Source organism: Pleurodeles waltl, chromosome 6 (genome assembly GCF_031143425.1).
Source record: "Pleurodeles waltl isolate 20211129_DDA chromosome 6, aPleWal1.hap1.20221129, whole genome shotgun sequence".
NCBI classification, from domain to species: domain Eukaryota; kingdom Metazoa; phylum Chordata; class Amphibia; order Caudata; family Salamandridae; genus Pleurodeles; species Pleurodeles waltl.
Window position 1 is genome coordinate 139516413 of NC_090445.1, and position 22598 is coordinate 139539010.

The 22598-nt window shown below is 44.2% G+C and overlaps 1 protein-coding gene across 5 annotated transcripts in view; it reads right to left on the minus strand.

Moving 5' to 3' along the window:
* Positions 1-17491, minus strand: part of SMARCE1 (SWI/SNF related BAF chromatin remodeling complex subunit E1) — an 85195-nt gene extending 67704 nt beyond the window's left edge. For 4 of the 5 annotated variants that reach the window (XM_069237607.1, XM_069237605.1, XM_069237606.1 and 1 more), the window contains exons 1-2: positions 17184-17320; positions 13256-13291 (exon numbers count right to left, since the gene is read on the minus strand). In XM_069237607.1, the coding sequence (XP_069093708.1) occupies positions 13256-13262 (7 nt within the window). In that variant the 5' untranslated portion in view covers positions 13263-13291; positions 17184-17320. The other variant, XM_069237604.1, reaches the window with a different exon arrangement.
* Positions 17492-22598: the final 5107 nt, after the last annotated feature.

Consider the following 22598-nt stretch of genomic DNA (forward strand, 5'->3'; position numbering starts at 1 on the left):
ATGACGATGTTAGACCAGCACCCTCTAATTCACATCAGATTAGACTTTGCATGGAATCTTAGGGTGCAGATCTGAACCTGTGGCAGAAGTTAAGGAAACAGCTGCCTCTAGCCCAGTGCTGTTTTATAATGCTGTACCCAAGTCTCACTTGCGCTGGTGATAAGAGCAGCTTTGTAAATTCTAGTAATCAGTTTGTCTGGTGTCCTAACACTTCTGCCCAAGGTAATTTCACTCCCGTAAATTAATGCGGGGATAACCTTTGCTTTCATCACCTGGAGAGGGAGGTCAAGGCTTGGTCCTTGTAGTTTCAGGGTGACAGTTGAAAGAACAAACATTAAGCTAGAGCCTTTGAGTTTCAAAGAGCGCAAGTGAGATGTGAATGATCCTTTACTGTCTAGGAGAATGCCTATTACATGATATTTGTAATCATTACTGTGGCGGAGCCATACGCCATTAAGCTGCCACCTGCAATGACGGGTTGATTTTGGTCTGAATGTAACTGTAATGGTTTTTGTGTGATGGATTTCCAGCCCATTCCTAATAGCGTAGGCATGTAAGGTGGAGAATTGCCCCTGAAGACCGATCTTTGTCTGGCTGAGGAGCACGAGGTCATCAGCATATAGCAAGTGAGACATTCATTGACCTCCCAATTTAGGCAGGTGGCAATTTACTTTGTCAAGTAGCTTCGACATGTCTGCTATATATAAATTTAAAAGCTGGGAACAAGCATGCAGCCTTGCTTCAGTCCAGATTTTGGAGGAATCTTTCCTGAGATACAAGAGCCATCTCCTAGTTTGACCCACACCCCTGTATTAATATATAGCTATTCAATTGCTCTCAAAAGACACCTGGCAGACCCTAGTCCCGCAGTTTGCGAAATAGGGGGCATCTTGGTATACTGTCAAAAGTGGTTCTAAAACCCACAAAGCAAGAGTAAAGTGCGTGTTTATTCCTGATTGCTTTGTCGCACAGGAGGGCCAGTGCCATCAGATTTGAGGTGGTACTGCATTTATCTCTAAGGATGCATTGATTCAGGGGTGTGGAATTTAATAAAATATCTACTTGTCTTTTGGACAGGTTGCTTCTTAAATCCACTTGTCCCTTTCGTGTCATGTAGTGCGGTGAAAAATTATGGCAGCAATCTCATTATGTAAGAGCTCTGAAAATACCCTCTCTGATTATGTCTGGGCCACTACTATAGTAGGGCTTGAATACTTACAATTTTAATCCCTACGATTGCAATTTCCTTATTTTGCCATCATTCTGCAGATCTACATACTTGGGCTGGAGGAAGCAGTAAGCAATAGTTCCAGCCATGAAATGCCTTCGAGTCTGCAAACCTACTAACTAGCATGTTTCAAGGATTTTCACCAGCTCTTCTCTAATCTTTTCCCATAATGAGAAAGGTTGGAAATATACTCCTGACAATAGGCAGAAGTAAACGTTTTTCCAGGGTTGGGAAAAAAGTGGTTGGAGGAAAAGTGAATTTACAAACGCTCAACAGATTTTCACACGAGCAAATCTACACATGCAAATTTGCTCGTGTCAAAATACAGTTCACAAATATTTTCTGGGAGTACTATTTCCAGGTCTACTTCTGTGAGTTCTTGTGAATTTGTGAAAGCCACTATACCACGTATAGGCGTATACGATGGGTGCTCTTTTGTGACTTTCTTTAAGAATTGAGTCCCTAATTAGGTCTGACGTTACCTAAGACATTTTGTTTTTACTAAACTATCTCGCTCTATTGGCTGGCTTTACTGTGAGTGATCACATACTTCTCTTTCACAAGGAGCATATTGACACACAAAATAGTTTTGTTCAGTGCCAGTAACTACTGTGGCAATCAGTGGCATAAGAAAACTGGAGCCCCCTGCGCAAAAAAGCACATTGAGGGCCTCCCCTCCAGAATCACTCAGGGCAGGTGCTGTGCTGAGGGGGTGGGGGGGCGAGAGGGTTGCGGGCCTTTGTTACGCCACTGGTCGCAATGTGTGAATTTTTAGACCAAAAACGTTTTTTTCTTTTTGCTACTGTTTGTTACAATGGTGAGGGCCTGGCAGCTCCCACAACAATAAAGTGTTACAAAAGCCATGTGAAAACAAGACACGCATTGATGAAACCAACAGACTCACAAAAAGTGTTGGATTCGTTGGCTTTGCCAATCATTCTTTTCATGCTTCTCATAATCTTGTTGAAAATGGTCACACTGTTTTTGCATTGGGAATATTTTTGGGAAATACTAGCATGTGTCAACACATTTTACTAAATGCTGCTTCAAAGAAATAGCACCTAAAATTTCATAGTAGCGAAAAGTTTTTTTCCCTACTTGCATTTTTTTTTTAAAGCAAAGAATGGTCACTCTTGCTTACAAGCTTCTGCAAACATTTGCATCTCACAAGAGAGCATTCTGGGAGCATTACACTTAGCCTTATATTGTTAAACTTTTCAAACGAGTACACTTTTTTTTTTTTAACTGGAACCACTGTCAGTAGTGCAGCATGACCTTAAAACGCGTATTTACAGCGCTCACCCTTTTAATGAAGGCCTTTTATTATTGAACCATAAATACAAGTTCGAAAAGCATTAACATATGGACATACACATTACCTCAACTGTAGACAGTTCCCTTATTTGTAAGCTGGCAGCCACAGGGTTTGTTGGGCCTACTTGTCCCAAAGACAAAGTGAACATGAAAACGTGTTGCCCTTGACCCCGAACAATGTCCCAGGGAATTCCACACACCTGCGATTTCTTGAAATGAGCTGGCATTCCTCTGCCCAGGATCTAAGATCATTGCACAGAGCTTATCATCATTGTTGATTAAGGCAATGAGTTTGTAGTGGCAGGGGTCGGATTTTGCCCCCTTTATAAATTGGCTGGATAATGGACACTCCCCAGGAATCTGGGCTGCTGCTGGTTGCCAGGCAGTGTTTAAACAGGGGAGTTAAGACCTTGGCCCAAAATGAAGGGCCAGATGTAAAAGCACCGTAGGGAGCCCCATTTTTCTAAACCCTTGCCAGCGTGGACGCACTGTGTTCCTCTATTTGACTAGATGTTTAAAGGACAGTTGGAGAGCTGGCTTTGGGCGAGTACATTAGGGTGTTTTTGTAGTCTCCAGACTAACAGGAAAATCACTCTATGAACTATAAGAGGGTTCGATGGGCAGATATTCCGCATGTGATGAAAAATGAGCGGTCAGAAATGAGACAGGCAGGTTCTGTGATGTTCACATTAGTGCCCCTCTTCCTTCCAATTGTAACTAGAATGATCAACAACCAGAATGTGTGTGTTTTTTTCCTCACTTGCGAACAGCAACTGGGTCCAAAAGTTCTAATTTCTTTCCTTTTTAGCGTACCAAATTGCTCTCCTACAGAGACCTTGATTTGCTTAGATTGAATTTTGAAATTAGTGAGGAAGGCTGCTTGACAAAGATTTGCATGTTGCGATTAACTTCACTTATTAAGGGCCTTCAGAGATTTCATCATTTTAGTTTGGAAGCAGGTGCGTGGCTGAAAATTAACTTGAAGTTTCTGACGAATTAGACCAGTAAACACCACTGTCTGATAGGGGAGTTACTTTGAGCTATGGATACACTAAATTTAGCTCTTATTCATGGTAGAGCTTTCCCAGCTAATTTCATTGTCCAATTTTAGCCGTTTTAGGTTTTCAGTCCACACCCCTAGTACTGGTGGAAGAAGCAGCTTCCAATTTTGATGGAGGAATGGAGAGACTGATGTGCTGCTGTCTGATCACCATCAAAACAAGACCCTAAGGAAAATTAGTCAATGTATTTGAAAAGTCCAACTGTACAGAGTAGAGTCAAAATAAGTGCTGGACTTTCACCGCTGCCCTTGTCCAGCCAGTAGGTATATCACCACTAAGGTGCCCGTTAAGGAGCCCAAGGCCTAGAGGATCACAATCTGTTAGGAAGAACTCTGCTAATTTACTCAGATGATTTACCACTAGTAAATTTTGAACTGGGAGGTCATACTCCGAGTCCAGATTATTAGCCTTGTGACCGGTTGACCCCTTAAACAGATTGGCATTGAAATCACCAGAGAACAGAATGTTTACTAACTGCAATTTTAGCTTGAGTTCAGTTAGGATTGATACTAAGTTCCTGAGTTTCTCTGTCTTCCTAGACTTGGTGGGGTTGGTAGAGACATTGATAATCAAAAGAGAATACTTTTTGTCGGTGTGAAATATGCTAAGGTGGATTGCTTGGGTACAGGGTACTTTCAGGGTAATCTCTTCTGCAAAGTAGTGCAGGGATGTCAAAATATAGACTGTTAGGCCACCCACTGGGCGACCATGCCTGTTGATTTTAATGTATGGTTTCTGGAATCTGACGTAGCCAGTTAAAAGGATAGTTGTTTGTGCCCAAGTTTCTTCTAGCATAATGGAGATCAAAGTCCCTCCAAAGTGTTGTAACTTTGCTGTCTTCCAATTATTACAAGAGACCATGTATGTTCCATCAGCAATGGCCGAGTCTGGTGCCATCTGAAAGCTATCTAGTGTAGCTTAGATTACATTGTCACAGAGAATTCCTTGACAACCAGTTCCAATCAGATTGGCCAATCTCTGCCTTCCTAAAGCTGTGTGCTCCATATGTTATTTTTTTTTTTTGCAGCTCGGTGCCTGGTCTGGGTAATCATGCGGGTTAGCAGGACAGGGATTTTAGAGCCTTGAGTTCCTTGCTAAAACAGAATAAATTAAAGGATTATGCTGGTGCAACAGCACAGTTAAATATATCCTTTAACTCTTACTCTCTCAATTTTATGGTCTCAGACATCCGGCGTTGGAGGGGGACAGTGGTGGGATGGATTGTCAATCTACATTCACCCTTCAAGTGCTCTGATGGACGAATTAGAACAGGGACCCTGGTAGGTGTCTAATTTGCTTGCATGCTGCTCAAATTATTTGTGCAAACTGTGTGCGTTGATACTCTTAGGGGGGCCTGAGGTAGCCCTTCTTGATTGTTTAGGGGAACTTGTCCCTATACCGGACTGTTATCAAGTACTGGGAGCCATGTAGTGTTGGAACTTGCTGCTGCTCCAGGAAGAGCCTGGGGAATTAGTTGCTCCGGCAGGGCAGCTTCTGGCGCTAAGGTATTTAAGGGCGACACGGGGATCAAAGCTGTAGAATACTGGAAAGACGGATGAGGGGGGGAGAAGGGGCAATGTCATTTTGTTATATTTGTACTTGTTGAAGATGGGATATAACAACTCATGCTTTGCTGTAGTAGATGTTCTGTGAATCTTGTTCTGTTGTTTCCTTAGCTGTTTGCAAGATAGTTTACTTAATCCTACTGGGAGTGTGTTGCTGGACAGGAGAAGAGAAATTGTAGTCTGTGGAAGAGATTGTAATTTTGTCACCGATCCAAAGGAAGATACTTCATTCCCAGGCAGTAGAGTGATGGTTATTCCTTCAGCCGTAGCTGAAATTACCGGAGGGCATTTTTGTGCGACTTGCCGGTGCCCCAGATGGAGTGCTGCGAGGCACACTTCCTTGCTGGAAAGTTGGACAGAGGAAGCTGTGACTTAAAAGTCCTGCAACAGAGTTTCCATAGCTGGCAGCAAAGTGGACAACAATGTTCCCTCTAATTTTTTTCCACTGTGTGCGGCAGTGTGCGGTCTCTGTGCGCTGCAGCCAAGGATACGTGCGCCAAGAAACTGACCATTCACGCGCGCGCAGCGCATAACTAGCCAAGATCTTTGGCATTAGCCTCTCCATACCACTAAAGCAAAAAAAGGGATATCATTGCTCCATGCAATAGGGCATCAAGGCAGTTTTGTGATCTGGTTGCAAACCCCAAGGACATGACCTGTTAGGGGAGCACGTATATTGCTCTAAAAGGCTTGTTTAGGCTTAGAAAGTGATAACGCATATAAACTACCACAAAGTATAGGAATGGTGGAACATTTGATAACAGCAAACGTGCACGCTTGCCAAAGGGGCCTGCGCGATGGGGGAAGGAAAGGTGCGCGCGCGCCTTACAGGGAACATTGGTGGACAATGTGTTTAAAATCAGAGAATATGGGCAAACGCCCGGTGGCTTTATAGGGGCATCAGCCAGTTCAGCCGCTGACTTACTGCGCTTAATCAGACTGTTCAAGGTGTCCAGCTTCCTATCAATATCCATGATGAAGGTCACAAGAGAATCAAAGCTGTCCACTTGTGCGTCTAATCTGTCGCAGTGGTAGGACGAAGCAGCAGCCATGGACTGAATAGTGCTGAGCAAGACCACAGAACCATCATTTGTGATGTTAGGATGGAAGAGTTACTATTTAGCGGCTGGTGGTCTTGAATTATGGGACCTGAGTGGACGAAGGAGACCCTGGCACTCTAGGTACCCTGGGCAGGTGCTTTGTGCATTGTTTCTCCAAGGAAACGGTAGAAGGGGGAGCCCCCAAATAAAGATGGTGAGTTAGTAATAATGACAGAGGTTAAGACAGGGGCCCTCCTATGTTCCTTGCATGATCTTTCCGGATTGGACCTAAGCAAGCATGGCATCCTGACAGCTGCCAGCCATTCGCTTGACTGGGGAGGGGGCCTGCTTTATCATGAGGCTGAACTGAATTTGAACAAAACCCAGACTCTAGGTCTCTTATATCAGTGTCAGGATCAAACAGATCTGAAAACTCTAAGTGAGTCACAGTCCAGAGTAAACAGATGTCAGAAATTACCACTACTAAAAGGAGAAATGGACGGCTGATGGCCAATTCTGAGAATTCAGAGGGGGATAGCTGTCACTGGATTAGCTTTCAAGAGCAGGACCAATTCGGGTAACTAAACCCTGATTCATTAACTCCAGGCCCCCTAAAAACTGTTAGGGAATAGTACTACTTTGCAAGTGCAGGTGTAGGGGAAAGTAGAAAAAAGTGCAGGGTTACTGGTTGCTGTGCCTCGAAGCCCAGCCTGGATAGCAATCCAGTTGGCTCCTGGACCCGCCATTTCCCGCTATTTACTTACTATTTCCTTGCTTACTGGGTGGCACAGCAGTTATCCCGGTCTGACAGCGAGATTACTGAGAGGATGCGAGTGGGGCACGCCAGGCTACCCTCAAATCGCACCCAGGTCTAACTGGGGCGCTTCCGCAGGTTCCTGGGATACACACTTCATGGCATCCGACTATGGCCGCCGCATTGGTTCATAGCTGAAAGGAGAGAGACTCCACATCGTCGAGCGTTAGCCTGATGGAGCTCTGTGCTTCTTCAGATAAGCCTAAGTAAAATGGAAAAAGTCAACCCCAGAGGCACTTTAAAGGTCACACAAGGTCTCACAGACTCCCACGGGCCGGGCTGCGCAGCAGTCGCAGCCTCCTTGCGGCCTTACTCGTTGCTACTACAGAGATGTGCTGGCAGACAGGCAAACGGGGCAAAAAAGCCCAGCACGGCTCTCGCCCCCTGCGCCGGGCCCACCTGATGCCCAACCAGCTCTGCAACTCAGCTCCGCACACAGATTCCTACAGGAGCCCTCCTGTGGAGCCCTGCTGTCAGCTGCCGGAAGCTGTATCAAGTGCTGACGCAGCTCCAGACAACAACAACTAGTCAAGTGCTCCAATGCAATCAAGTTGTACAGCAGGGATGTGGAATTCCTATGCCCGACGCCCGGGATATCTTGTTTGGGGTCAAGGGCAACAAGTTTTTATGTTTACTTTGTCCTTGGGACAAGTAGGCCCAACCCCCTGCAGCACAAACCCTTTGGCTGCCTGTTTACAGAGAGTTGAACTCTCTGCAGTTGAGGTAATGTGTTTCCAAAGGATAATGCTGTTCGAACTTGTATTTATGGTTCATTATTTGAAAGCCTTCATTATTAGGGTGCGTGCTGTAAATAAATGTTTTAAGGTCACACTTCACTACTGACTTTGGTTCCAGTACAAAAAAAAAAAAACGTGTACACACATGTTTGAAAAGTTTAGGCTAAGAGGCTAAGTATAATGCTCCCAGAATGCTCTCTGATTATATGCAAATGAAGTGTCATTTAGTAAAATGTGTTGATGCATGCTAGTATTTCCCAAAAATATTTCTAATGGAAAATCAGTGTAACCATTTTCAACACGATTATGGGAAGCATGAAAATAAACAAACACTGACAAAGCCAACTGATCTGACATATTTTTATAAGTCTTTTAGTTCCATCAATGCGTGTCTTGTTTTGACATGGCTTTTGTAACACTTTATTGTTGTGGGAGTTACCAGGCCCTCAACATTGTAACAAACATTGGCAAAACCCCCCCAAAAAGTTTTTGAACTCTTAAAGCACACGTTGCCACCAGCGGCATAACAAAGGCCCTGCAGCCGCCCTCCAGGGGGCCCCGTCAGCACAGCACCTGCCCTGAGTGAGTCTGGAGAGGGGGCTCCTCCATGTTCTTTGCAAAGGGGCACCCTCCAGTTTCGTTACGTCACTGATTGCCACAGTAGTTCCTGACACTGAACAAAACTACTTTGTGTGGCAATACGCTCCTTGTGGAAGAGCAGAATGCGATCACTCACAGTAAAGCCAGCCGAAAGAGAGAGAAATAGAAGTTTAATAAAAAACAAAATGTCTTTGTTAACACCAGACCTAATTAGGGACCAAGACCCACATGTAGGTAGCTTTTTGCATGTCGCAAACAGCGACTTTCGCTGTTTGCGACGTGCAAAAAGCACATTGCGATGCACAAACCCAGTTTTGCGATTCAGTAACCTGGTTACCGAATCACAAAACGGGTTTGCGACTCGCAATTAGTAAGGGGTGTTCCCTTCCTAATTGCAACTCGCAGTGCAATGTAGGATTGTTTTGTGACCGCGAACGCGGGCGCAAACCAATCGCAGTTTGCACCCATTTCAAATGGGTGCTAACACTTTCGCAAAAGGGAAGGGATCCCCTTGGGACCCCTTTCCCATTGTGAATGTCACTGTAAACATTTTTTCAGAGCAAGCAGTGGTCCTATGGACCACTGCCTGCTCTGAAAAAATGAAACGAAAACGTTTCATTTTTCGTTTTTGTTATGCATCTCGTTTTCCTTTAAGGAAAACGGGCTGCATTACAAAAAAAAACTGCTTTATTGAAAAGCAGTCACAGACATGGTGGTCTGCTGTCTCCAGCAGGCCACCATTCGTGAGGGGGTCGCAAATTGCGACCCACATCATGATTATTCATGATGTGGGCATTTGCCAAGCCCTTGCGAATCACAGATGGTGTCGAGGACACCATCCTACATTCGGATTTGCGACTCGCAATTTGCAGGTCACAAATCTGAACCTACCTACTTGTGGCCCCAAATTCTTAAAGAAAGTCACAAAAGTGCACCCATGGTATATGTCGTACCCCTATAAAATATTCGTGAACTGTATTTTAGCGTGGGTAAATACGATGTGTAGATTTGCTCATGTGAAAATCTATTGAGCATTTGCAAGTTCATTTTCCCTCCAGCCACTTTCTTCCCAACCCTGGAAGAAGTTCTAATTCTGCCATTGTCAGGAGTAAATGTCCAACCTTTCCTTTTATGGGAAAATATTAGGGAGAAGCTGGTAAAAATCTTTAAAACATGCAGGTTAGTAGGTTTGCAGACTCAAAGGCATTCCAGCCCTGGAACTATTGCTTACTGCTTCCTCCAGCCCCAGTATGCAGATCTGCAGAAAGGTGGCAAAATAAGGAAATTGCTACAGTAGGGATTGAAACTCCAAGTATTCAAGCCCTACTATGGTAGTAGCCCTGGCATAATCAGAGAGGCTATTAATTGCTGCCATAATTTGTCGCCACACTACATGTCACCAAAGGGACAAGTAGATCTTTTTACAGGACAAGTAGATTTGAGAAGCAACCTGTCCCCTGGACAAGTAGATATTTTAATAAATTCCACACCCCTGTACAGCCCCTGATATTCTGTTACCTTGCTGCCCTTCACCCATCATCCAGTGCTTTGCAAAAGGAATCAACATACTCCACCAAAGTTTGAGAACCAAGTTTAGTACTTCACCCAGTAACTTTCTGGGGTGAGAGCATACCTCGTGGTTAGGGCTTCTTTTATAGTGGGATACCTTACCTGATCTTTTAGCTCTAATGCCAAAAAGGTGTCCCTACCCTTCATTAAGAAATACTTGCACAGGCCTCCAATATTTCTCAGGGACTCTATTAATTCTCAATGCTACCTCATAACCCCTGAACTACTGCTCTATGTCACCCTCCCACACTAAAGTGCTTCACCACATTCTTGGGCATATGCACCTTTTCCTCAGACCGCACTGTAAAACTTCTAAACCAAAAAAAGAGAGACAACAGACAAGTTAGTCAACACACAACCTTCACCCAAAATAGGACTAGTAGATCATTTTCATGTATTTTTATCTTTTATTCAAATTCTTCATCCAAAAGCACAAGCGCAGCCAACGCGTTTCACCTTAACAAAGGCTTTCCAAGGCAGGCTAAGTTCTCAACTAGTATCAGTCAAACCTGACAAACAGGGTCACTACATATATTCAGATGTTCTGGGTATACTTGTAACACACACTTTTGTATATGTAATCAATCTGTGCATCCAGCCACAAAGTTGCAACTGTTTAGAAATCAGACGTCCAAGCTTCAAAGTCATTCATCCAAGCTCTGTTTGGCATAAAGGAAAACCACAAGTCCCTCTCACACCAATTCAGTGTTAAAAATAAAAAATAAAAAAAGTCCAGTCCTTTCACTCTCAAGACAGACGCAGCAAGCAGCAGGCCAGCACAACAAAGCAACAGGCTGAGAGGCAGTCCCTCCTACAGCATCCAGCTCTTCTTTCTGGCAGAATGTCCTCAGTCCAGAAGAATTCTAAATTTGTGGTGGTAGAGGTCCAGTACTTATACCCATTTGTTTTTGGGGTAGTCAAACTTCAAAGACAAAAAAGAAGTGTCTGTAGTGCACAAGACCCTTCCTTGGCCTCAGACACACTCCAGGAGGAAGGAGACTGCTTTGTATGAAGACAGGCACATCGCTATTCAGGTGCAGGTGTCAGCTAGTCCTACCACTCGAGCTCAGGAAGACTCATCAGCCTGGTGATGGGCCATCAGGATTTGCATGGCACACCTCAGCTCTCTTTGTGTGACTGTCTAGAGTGAATGCACAAACAGCTCAACTGTCATCCTGATCCAGACATGTATTCCACATACAGGAGGAGGCACAGAATGGTTAAGCAAGAAAATGCCCACATTCTAAAAGTGGCATTTTCAAAACTACAATTCAAAAACCAACTTAACCAAAAGATGCATTTTTAAATCGTGGGAGCAGAGACCCCCAAACTCCAGTTCCCAATTGAAAATTACACTTAAAGGCAATCCCCATGTTGCCTTATGGGAGAGGCAGGTCTTGTAATACTGAAAATCGGAATTAGCAGTATTTCACTATCAGGACATGTAAAGCACACCAGAACATGTCATATCTTTTAAATACACTGCACCCTGCCCATGGGGATGCCTTTTGCCTACTTTAGGGGTGATTTACATGTAGTAAAAGGGAATGTTTGTGCCTGGCAAGTGGGTGCACTTGCAAGGTCAAAATGGCAGTTTAAAACTGCACACGGACACTGAAATGGCAGGCCTGAGACATGTTTGCAAGACTACTCATGCCGGTGCCACAATCAGTGCTGCGGGCACACTAGTAGCATTTGGGTTACAGGCCCTGGGCACACCTGGTGCACTGTACTAGGGTCTCACTAGTAAATCAGATATACCAATCAAGGAGAAAGCAATCACCAATACAATTTACACTGAAGCACATTCACTTTAGCACTGGTCGGCAGTGGTAAAGTGCCCAGAGTCCTAAAGCCAGAAAAAACTATTCAGCACAGGATCAAAACCAGGAGGTCAGAAGGAAAAAGACAGGTGAAACCATGCCAAAAGCTGACAGGTCTAACATCCACAAAATTCAACCTGTAAGCATTATACTAATAAAAAATTCCCAAAGCCACAACTTTATATACAAAGAGTAGCAACAAGACCCTACCAAAATTTCAAAACTGTCCAAGCATGCACCTACTGTCAATACTTCACTGAGGTGACTATACTGTGTAATTATTATACGGAATAAACTTGATACAATTTAACTCCGTATTGTTGAACTTGACTTCGTTCGATGGATTGGGATTCAACCGAGGGAGTGGTGCAGCTGTCAGATGGTTACGGTTCCATCTGTTGAGGAGTTTATATATATATATATATATATATATATATATATATATATATAAAAAATTAAAATAAAAAAAAAACACCCAAGACTTTTGCAGATCGAGTCTGGATTCTTTTACAAATCTCTATCCCCCTTTTTGAACTGAGAAAGAGGCTTTTACATCCCAACATGCTAGCATAATAGTACATTTTTTATTATGCGCAAGAGGAACCGACCTCAATGAGATTCAGACAGACAAACGGGGCAACAAAGTAACAAAAAGCCTCTGTGCTGAAGCAGTGCATCTGGATATCAGTTTTCTGAGAAACACAGAGGCCCTCATTAAAAATAGGCCATAAACTGTGATGGGTCGGCTAATTGAACTTTGTTTTTCACACCAAGATAGAGTCTGCAAAAAAGCAGTCAAAATCTACTCATGAAAAACATGCACGAGTCAGCATGGAAACACCAATTTCCCACTTAAGCCCCAAAATCTTGTAATGTCTATTATTTCACTGTCCTGAATTTTCCAGGAAGCTTGAAGTGGGGGTAATTTTGAAGCAGTCATAACCAAGGCCACAATGTCCTCTGCTAAGCACTTTCATCCACGGCATTATGTACTAGTTGGCGCAGAGAAAGACGCTGCACTGTTATTCTCCCTACCGCGAGAATGTGGGCATGGAAGCTTTCCTGAAACTAACTAGCGTCTAACATACAAGGATAAGGCTAGAAATAAATACAACCCGTAGCAGACTCCTGCAAGTCACTCCCTCCATAGCGGTTGGCTAGCAACTAAACAGGCAATGTGTATTATGAAGCTGTTCAATTAAGTTCCAGCAAGCTTTCAATTGTGCCCTTTAACCAATGAACCCAAGCATCTCCAAGATAGGGGGCTTCAGCCATTTTAGGGGAAAGTCAGAAATGCAATCCAAACCTTTCTGGCAACTTCTTACATGGCAAGTAGCGGCTTTTCCGTGTAGCTCATAGTATATGTGTTAAAAAAAAAATTACACACACACTTCCCTTCTGAGCCAAATATTTTCTGTGAGGTATGGGACTATAAAAACGTCAGGTGATAGTGGTGCTATTGTGCCTGGCTAAAAGAAATGCTCACTACATTCTCTACACTTACTTGACATGTTGACAGCTTTCTTCTTAAACGTTGGTTCTGAAAGACAAAATAAAGAAGATTTTTAAAATGGACACAAGCATTAGATATGTATATGCAAATTAATAATGGTCCTTGTGTCGATGGATGACCCCGAAAGTACAGAGGGCTATGTACATTTAAACATATGTTGCACCAAGCTAGATTCCTTTGTTATAATATTTAAGTTAATCCTAACAAATGAATTGCAGCTTAAATTACAGAGAAGCATACAAACACAGGTGAGGTTAGGATCTTATACGGACCGCATTACTGTATGCACAGAGCTTGAAAACTTCACTTGACCACTCACTATGGCGAGTCCTATTTGATCATGTCGAGCTATTTTGAGGACTTACCCGCCCCCTCTGGCAAGTTGACAAAGAATAGTTGATCTGTTCAGTCAGAAAGTGGAGGAGCAATAAAAGACAACTTTAAATTGTGTTCTTGTATGATACATTTGCTCTGTGTTCACAGACAGGGGTCAAAAGTCAGTTTGCCTTATAATTAATTTTTCTTCTGACAGCAGAGTTCCAGGAATTTGTAAGGTGAACTGTCTGACCTGCTGTTTAGAGTGTGAAATAAAAGGATATAGGGTGTCAATTTAAATGTTGTTAGAAAAAACCTAAGTCAACTGTACAAACATTTCAAAATATATTTCAGTAGTTGTGAAAAACATTTTTTTGTGTGATAAAAAAATGTTTTGATAGGATGAAAAATCAAAATACTTTATGTTTTGATATGCGAAGGATGAGTTTTCTGAAACAATGTTCAAAGATTGTTAATACACTATATAGTTTATCAGTAAAGCTCAAAGTTAGTGGAAAGGTTTTTGGATATTTCTTGGAACTTTACTGTGTGTAGATGACAATATGCTGCCACATCATGGTTTAGTAATATATTTATTAAAAGAGAAGGTTAAAAAAAACTGAGAAACTCTCCTGCCCTGATGGCAATGCTATTGGTAAACTAACAGCAAGTCATTGTTCATGTCCCCCTATATGTGGGCTAGATTCTGGTGATACAAGCAGCAAACTTGAGTGTACTTAATCACACAAGAGGTTTTTTTATACTACAGAAATGCTGACTTCTCATATTGGAAAGTGCAATCATATGTGAGAATGAAGAAAAAGGTGACTCTAAACTATTTGTCTAGGAACACACAATTTGAGACCCGTTTACAGGTCAAGTACATTACAGTTAGGTCGAGTAGATTATTCAAATTACTCGACGTGCAGATCTAGTAACATTCTTATAATTTTTCAAGACGGGGGATTTCTGTACAATTTCAGTGATGAAAACAGCTATAAGTACATTGAATATAAAAATATTGTGAGATACTTTCACATTCAGCAGCATTTGCCAATTCCTTAGACTCCCTGCCATTTTGCAGTAGGTAATCTGCAAGGTTTGTGTCCAGATCGCTGGGGGCCTCCTTTGCGGAAGAGTGAAGAAGGGTCTGGTCACTCCTTCCGCCCCTTACAATTCATCCAGTGGTGGTTTTACTGAGTACCAGTGCAGGGACAAGGATTGGTGTGCAAAAAAAAAAAAAAAAACACCTTCCCTCACGACATCTCCCCAATCCATCAGCTTCACGAAAACACCAAATGGTTCATTTGTCTATCCAACAGTCAGATTTCCAATGTATTAAAAGACCACACGATTCACATCAAAATGACTTAGGCATTTGAAACAGTGTATCCTACATGGTAAATGATGCGCTGTCACATACATCCCAAAGGCTGGAGCCATCATGTACCCTTCACTACTCCCTCGACCACTCCGAAGGCAAGGCGAAAAATCTTGAATCAGTACAAATACAGCCTCACCCCAGGTTTGAATTGTTTCTGTAGTAGAACTCCCTGGCGTCGACACTGCTACACCAGTAAGCTTACCTAGATTGCCTCACAGTTCAATACTACTTTTCCTAAATGTCCCTCATGTGTCTCACTATAATCATTCTTTGGACCAGTTCCCATCTCATCAGAATACCTCCCATGAAGGAGCTTGACCCATAATTTACACCAATCCTTAGGTCCACTACTGCTCTTTGAGGCACTTTCTTCTTTCTCTGTATTCCCCCCTGCTAACTCTCACTGCCTCCCCAGTATTTCTCCATTGGGCCCCAATTGCCTCGTTTAGACTTAGTTTCAATTGAGGGGGAATTACATTAACCATTTTGGTAGTGGGACCAGAATTCCAGGTTTCGTGATAAACCCACTAACACCCACCACACCCCTTGTGTACATTTTACCAGATACAATGTGCTATTTACTGTGGGAAAATATACAAGGTGTGGGGAGGCACAACATGCAGGGTGTGTGCATTAAACAAGTTCCACACACGTTAAGCCTCATTTCGGAGCAAAAAACATCAAGGTGACCTCAGACACATACATTTTGCTGGACAAGGAGTTTGTTCTGTTCAGGTGCTTTTCAGGTGGACACAGAGGACAGACACCACCTTCCGAACCAGGAATAAATGTAATTTACATTTTGACTGCTGCTATGTATTTATCGGCTGCCTTGTTACATTTTAAGTTGATGTGTGTTATGAATAACATGTTTATGTTATATAGTTATGTATGACAAAATGATTAGCAAAAACTGTAACAATGCTTTACAGGAGCGCATACACTGCTGTAGTATGTACACATTGGAGTCTTTCTAGGTATTATTGCTTGCACTGCATACAGTAGATCAATGGAAGTATTATCAAATGGTAACAGAGCAATGGAAGTATTATCAAATGGCAACATGGGGGATGTGCTTCATTGTCACAGTTATTTCCGGTCGCCGGTAAAGGGGTCTCTCAAACATTTTGCGCTGAAGTGTATTTGCGACATCTTCAAAGCGCCACTTTCCTTTAGAGCGCTATTTGTGAACATTTTTTTGCGCAGGTTTATATCAACAGGTTGAATGCTGTTGAGAATACTTACCCGCTATGTTCCTCAAAATCCGGCATGACATTAAATTACTATTTATTTCCTTTATTTTGAATGTACCTCTGCTTATATGCCTCTATAAACTACTCAAGTATGTCGGTCTTCAAGGTTTTTTTAAATCATTTGCCTCTCACACGGCCCCTCTAATGATCACACCTAAGTCACTAATGTAACATAGAGAAACTATGGCATGGAATTGTTTCTTTTAGCATGCAACACTAACCCCAATAACCAAGGGGCTGACCACTAACTTTGGGCACCGAAGTAGAATGCTAATCACTCTAAAGCGCTTCAATTCCTCATCGGGGTAGTAAGCGCTATATAAATGCAATTTTAATTTAACATCCCTAACGTCAGGTACTGGTACATGTGCCCCACCCCTCTAGGAGGCACTGACTTTTTCCACCGCTGGCTCTCTTTATTGACATCTCTCTTCTTGTGACAATTATCGACTTCTCTGTATTTCTGCCTGTGGTGATCATCGTATACCCAGAACGCTAGACCGGGTTGCTTAATGGGCTAAAGCGTCCAGCGCTAAGATCGGGGATAGCAAGTTTAACTCCTGGCAGGTATGCTCAACCATCAATAGTTCTGAGGGTGATAAAGTAAGTTAACACTATAGGTATGTTTTCTTTATCAAGTTTCGTCCCGGTGCGAGAAAGCGCTTAACAAAATACACCTGTTAAATTTCATGGGCGAGTACTGTCCACTATCCACACAAACGTCCTCTATGTGGACCGCACTATGTTCCCTGAATACCTGAGATCTCCCCGTGCCCTCAACATCTCGCCACATTCCCAGCATCACTACTGGAGGTCGCCCCAGCTTCCATGATATAACCAATTAAGTCCAGCCCGACCGTGGTCACGGCGAGGTCTGCAGTGGCAAGTCTGTGTGCCGCTTACTTTTCGTGCACATTCCCTGTGGTATCTTCACCAGGGGCCCCTCTCTGCCTTCCCCCCACCTTACCTCAATTATCGTGCCCCAGGACGTTCATCACATCCTCCCCTTCCTACGCAGCGGCCTTCCTTCTCGTTTCACCCCTTTGTTCCTCTCCGGTTCCGCCGCCTCTGCGCTTTCGTTTTCTAACATTCGTCACGTCTTACCTACCTCACTCGGTTAAAAGTCAAGATCACAAAAAAAGTCCGTATGCACGCACTGTCCTTCCCGCTGCCCCTCTTTCTTTGAGCCCAAAAGTATCCATCGTCTGCGAAAACAATCAGTGACGAATCTGTGTAAAAGTTACAAACAGGGCAGCCATGATGGATACAGAAGGCACTCTACCCAGAGTCCAACTAACCGTTCGCATGATGGAAGAGAAAACTAAAGCGTAAAATCGAAAAATTAAGGCGCCATCTTTAAACGATAAGTCTGTAATGGAAAGAAGTGAAGACCAACGCGTTGTGGGCGAATCAAGCAAATCGCCGAGGACAGATGACAAAGGAAAATTACAGTACTTTTTCTTTAATAATTTATATTTTAGAATTATACTTTGTAAGAAAAGCAGATGTCACTATTTTAAAGTAGACATTTGCGGTCTTATGAATGTATATATTGTTTTTGCTTGGAGTCTTTGAATATATATTTCTATATATGGGTATGGATTTTAAATGACCTTTTTCTTTTGATTAACGTTTCGCAGCAACAACGTCTCGTAAATAGGCGGATCGTATTATTATGATTATCGTTAGTCCTCTTTCTTCAGATCTGCAAAAGAGACTCGCGCTTCCCCTTCTGCAAACTTGCAGTTATACTTATTTTCAAACTCTCCATCGTTTGATTAGCGTGGAGGCGACCGGGGGCTTTGTTAAGAATAGCTTTTCTCTACAGCTGCACATTACTCATTAGACTGTATCATACTATGATGTTTTGTCATGGCTATTTTTACAATTTTGAATTCTTGGCATTTTATTTCGCTGTTTGGAATGCTGCTGATCATTCCCTGCATGAATGCCAGTCTGTGAGCTGTCGAAGCGGAGTCTGTTGTTCAGCCCTTATGGACCTATTGGTATCTACCATTAAAGTAGCTGCTTTTGTTTGCAATCTAAGAGGAATTGAAGCTGAGTTTCCACATCATACACTAGTCATTGTGCTGTTTTAATACATCGATCATTGTCAAGTAGGGCCACACCCCAATAGTGAAGCATAAGTAGTTTATTTTCGCAGTAAAATGGGTGCCTACAACAACAGCTGCCACCTAAAGAGATGTCCAACGGAAACTAGCTAAGGACAGTTGAGTGGAACAGACTGAGGATCAGCATGTAGTGTATGCCAAGGACATACACAATACCAGAGTGTTAGGCGAAATACTTTTTATTTTGATTCTCTGCGCTCGCTTCCCCGATCCAAAGACCCCGCCTAATCTCCCCGCTCGACCTTTTAAACATATTAACGTCATCCGTGGGCCGGTCCCACTGGTGAGTCTGCTGCAGGGGTCTAACCCCTTTCCCCCTGATGGCGTGGTGGGTGATGGTGTCGCTCGCTACTGATGACACTACATCCCTCCCCCTTTTTAAAGGAGACAATCAAAGATTTATGCAAAAGTTAACTAAACATAACCTGTAACAGAATTAATTTTTGCAGGGTAGATGGCATAGTTCATGGCACTACAAAGCCAGTATAACGCCTTGAGGGGTCAGGATTTAACCTCAGATGATAATGTGCAGACCTGGCTTGCCCAGACGAATCACCAGCAGCCTGTTCTCAACAGGGTCATGGGCAACCGATATGCTGGGTGTCAACCCGTCTAGTGTGGCTGATGGTCCTGCCGGATTAGGGGTTGCCGGATCATAGCCCTGGCAGTGACGTTGCTCCCAGCGGGATTTACTGCAAGGGATTCGCCCTGGAGGTCGTCACTAGGTAGCAACTCGTTGGGCTCATCTGCTGAAACACCGGGTGGTAGTCTTTTGAACAGTGATACGTTCCTCGTGACGATCTCGCCGTTCCTCTCTGCTGTCACCATGGTACCTTTCACCCTGGTGACTGTCCATGGGTCCTTTTCGAAGGGCAATCTGAACTTGCCCCCTGGGTGGTGGTCCTTCACAAGCACGAGGTCGCCTCACTCGATGCCCCTCTGTTTAGCTCTTCGGTTCTTGGAGGCATATCCATTGTTTCGAGCTCAGTGGGATTTCGAGATATTCACTGGATGGGTTTGCGCAGCCCACGTGGGATGATGGAGTATCGAGTCGGTTACTGCTCACCCGAAACACAGTTGGCTTGTGGCAACACCTGTCGTGGCATGGGGAGTGACCCGATACTCTAGCAGGAAGTTGTAGATGGCTCGTTCCACATTGTGGTCTTCTGCCATTGCTATACGGAGCGTCTTGGATATTGTTTTGATGAAATGCTCCACTTCCCCTTTAGCTTGGGGCCACCGGGGTGTCACTTGCAGATGCTTGACGTTCTGGGTCTGAAGGAATTTGTCCCATTCCTGCCTGTGGAATGGGGGTTCGTTGTTCGTGCGAATTTCACCGAACAGGCCATGGGTGGCCATCATTTTCTCCACTTTCGGTATTACCTCGGCCGCTGCAGTCGTCTTGACGAACTCCACCACTGGGTAGCATGAGTAGTTGTCCACGATGACCAGTATGTATGTTCCATCTGGAATGCTCTCAAAGTCGGCGCTGGCACGCTGCCACGGAGCTGTGGGACCATTCTCCGCCATGACTGGGGCTTGGGAATTGGCCTGACCACTTGCTTGGCGGATTGTGCAACTCCTCACAGTCTCCTCCACCTGCCGGTCAAGGCCCGGGAACCACACCTTGCTCCGGAGTCTGCTTTTGGATTTTATAATACCTTGGTGGGTTCCGTGGGCAAGCGCCACAGCTCAAGACCTCAGATTTGCAGGAAGGACCAGCCTAGGGCCTTTTTTTAGGAGGCAGCCATCTCCACTCATGGAGAGCTTTTGGCAGGTATGGTGCAGGGCCAAAAGCGTGGGTCTGGCTTCAGGGGTGCGGGAACTCGCCGGGTGCTGCAGTGGCCGCCAGTCATCAGACGGGAGGGCTTCAACTGCTAGCTCTAGACAGTCGTCTAAGGGCGTTGATTCTATCACTTCCGTGAGGGGTATGGGAAGGGATCTGGCTCGTTCTATAATAAGCTGGACATAATCTTCGGTGTCTCTGGCTTCTTGGGCCTCTTGTGGTGTGACTGGGCGTGCATGCCTGGATAAGAAGTCTGCAGGGTTCCTCGCTCCTGGTTGGTACTCAACAGTGAAGTCGAACTATTGCAGTTGGAGGATCCACTTTTCTATCCTCGGAGTGGCTTTGAGGGCTATCCCCCGAAACAATGGGAGCAATGGCTTGTGGTCAGTCAGCACAGTGAAGGGCTTTCCATATAGATATAGGTGGAGGTGTCTGCAGCCCCAGTGTATCGCTATTGCTTCCCTTTCTATCTGCGAGGACTGCTGTTCGGTTGGTGTTAAAGTCCTGCTGGCATAGGCCACGGGTGACCACTCGTAATTGTCCTGTTTCTGAGTGAGAACCGCGCCAAGACCGATGGGGCTGGCATCAACAACCACCTGTGACTCGTTGCGGATCAAAGAATACCAGGGTTGAGTTGGCTGAGAGGGCTTGTTTGGTGTTGCAAAATGATTGTTCTTGGTCTTCCTCCCACAGCCACGGACTGTTGGCTTTGGTCAGTTGTCGCAGCGGGCCTGTTAGATCCGATAGATTTTTTTATGAACCTCCCGCAGAAATTACCATGCCTAGAAAGCTTTGCACTCCTGACACGGAAGTTAGGGCTGGGGCTTCTTGGATGTCTCTCACCTTGGCGGGGTTAGGTCCAACCCTGGACTTCTGTATACAAAGAAGCTGATGTCCTTCCTTAAGAATTCGCACTTGTCTCTGTGGAGTGTCAGCCTGCAGGCTCTCAGCTTTTTGAAAACCATCCGCAGGCGGGCAAGGTGTTCTTGTAAGGTGGGGGCGTGCACCAGGATGAAAGGACCTCTGTGCACTTCAAAGACCCTTCTTTGAGCTCACCCCCACTTCAGAGGCATGGCTGGGTATAAGTACTGGACCTCTGATCCTATCAACTCAGTACACACCTGGACCTGTGAAAAACTCTGCCAGGAGGAAGGACTGCTGTGCTGCTTAAAGGACTGTGTTGTAATATTGTTGTATGAATGACATAAACATATGTAATATAGTATGTTGTCCTAATTATACATCACCACTGTTATTATTCTCCTAACCCAATTACCCATTATTATTTCCTTATATTTCTATTGTGTTATCCTTATTGGTTAAATGGTGCACTCCTTTTCTCTCCTTTGGAATGTTGGCTAATGGTATGACCAGGAGTGCACCTTAGAATGTTGATGAAGAGAGTAGACAGTTGGATTGAAGCTGTGAGCTGTGGAGGTGTTATGCAAGGAGTCTACTAATAAACAGACTGTTAACTCAGCCGGTCTCTACTCATTTCGAGTTACAACAGCGGAACTTTTGGCGACGAGGATGGGATACTGCGCAGGGGCGGTGAAGATACTTGCCCCTGATTTATTCAGCACCACAGTGGATGTATCTGCTGCCCGTATCTAACCAAGAAGGTATAGTCAAATTGCGCCTGTGTGTCGTAAGCAGGCAGAGTAGCAACAGAGGACGTTTGCTTATCTTATACTGACATTCTCAGCGCTGAGGGCTGTCTGGCACTTCAGCACGTCATCAAGGAGGGTGCTGTGTGAAGAGTATAGGGCTAGATCGCGTATGTGGTTTAGTCAAATCATCGCAGCTTGACCGTTTCATCCTGGCGGCGCGCCAATCAGGTGAAGCGCTGATGAGAACTTTTACTAATTTACAAGTACAGCGAGCGAAGAATAAATATAAGAAGCACTGATGTGTAAAGCGCTGAAGGCAATTCTTGAAATGAGAGTCCTATAGCAAATTGGTTTGCGCTGGCCGTGTATGAACAACATGGCCTGATTTAATTGACTCAGCGCGGCGGGTTGGTATCTCCGTGTTGCGCTAATGTGGAGAGCTCCAGCACGGCGTTAACGGGGGAAGCGCTCAAGGAAATTTTCTTCTAGTGTCCTTGCCTACGGAACCACGGGCGAGGTATGCGCAGTTCACATTGAATCTATCGTTTGGAGCTTACCTATAAAGTGCTGAGGACCCATTGGCATGGGGAAGCAGTGGAGCTCATCGTGTGGACATGGACTGGTGGAAGAGATTGAATTCTCGTTGCTCGAGCAAGCGCAGGCAGCGGACGGACACGCTTCAAAATAAAAGCCATTACTTGAGTTGAGACTGTTTCAAATAAGTGCAACCTTATTGTGTACATATTGTTATAGGTTTGTGCTTATACTATAATTAGTAATAGTTAGAATGTGTAGTGCATATTTTTAATTCTAGCTGTAATGTATCGCATGAAATTGAATTATTAATGTAAAGG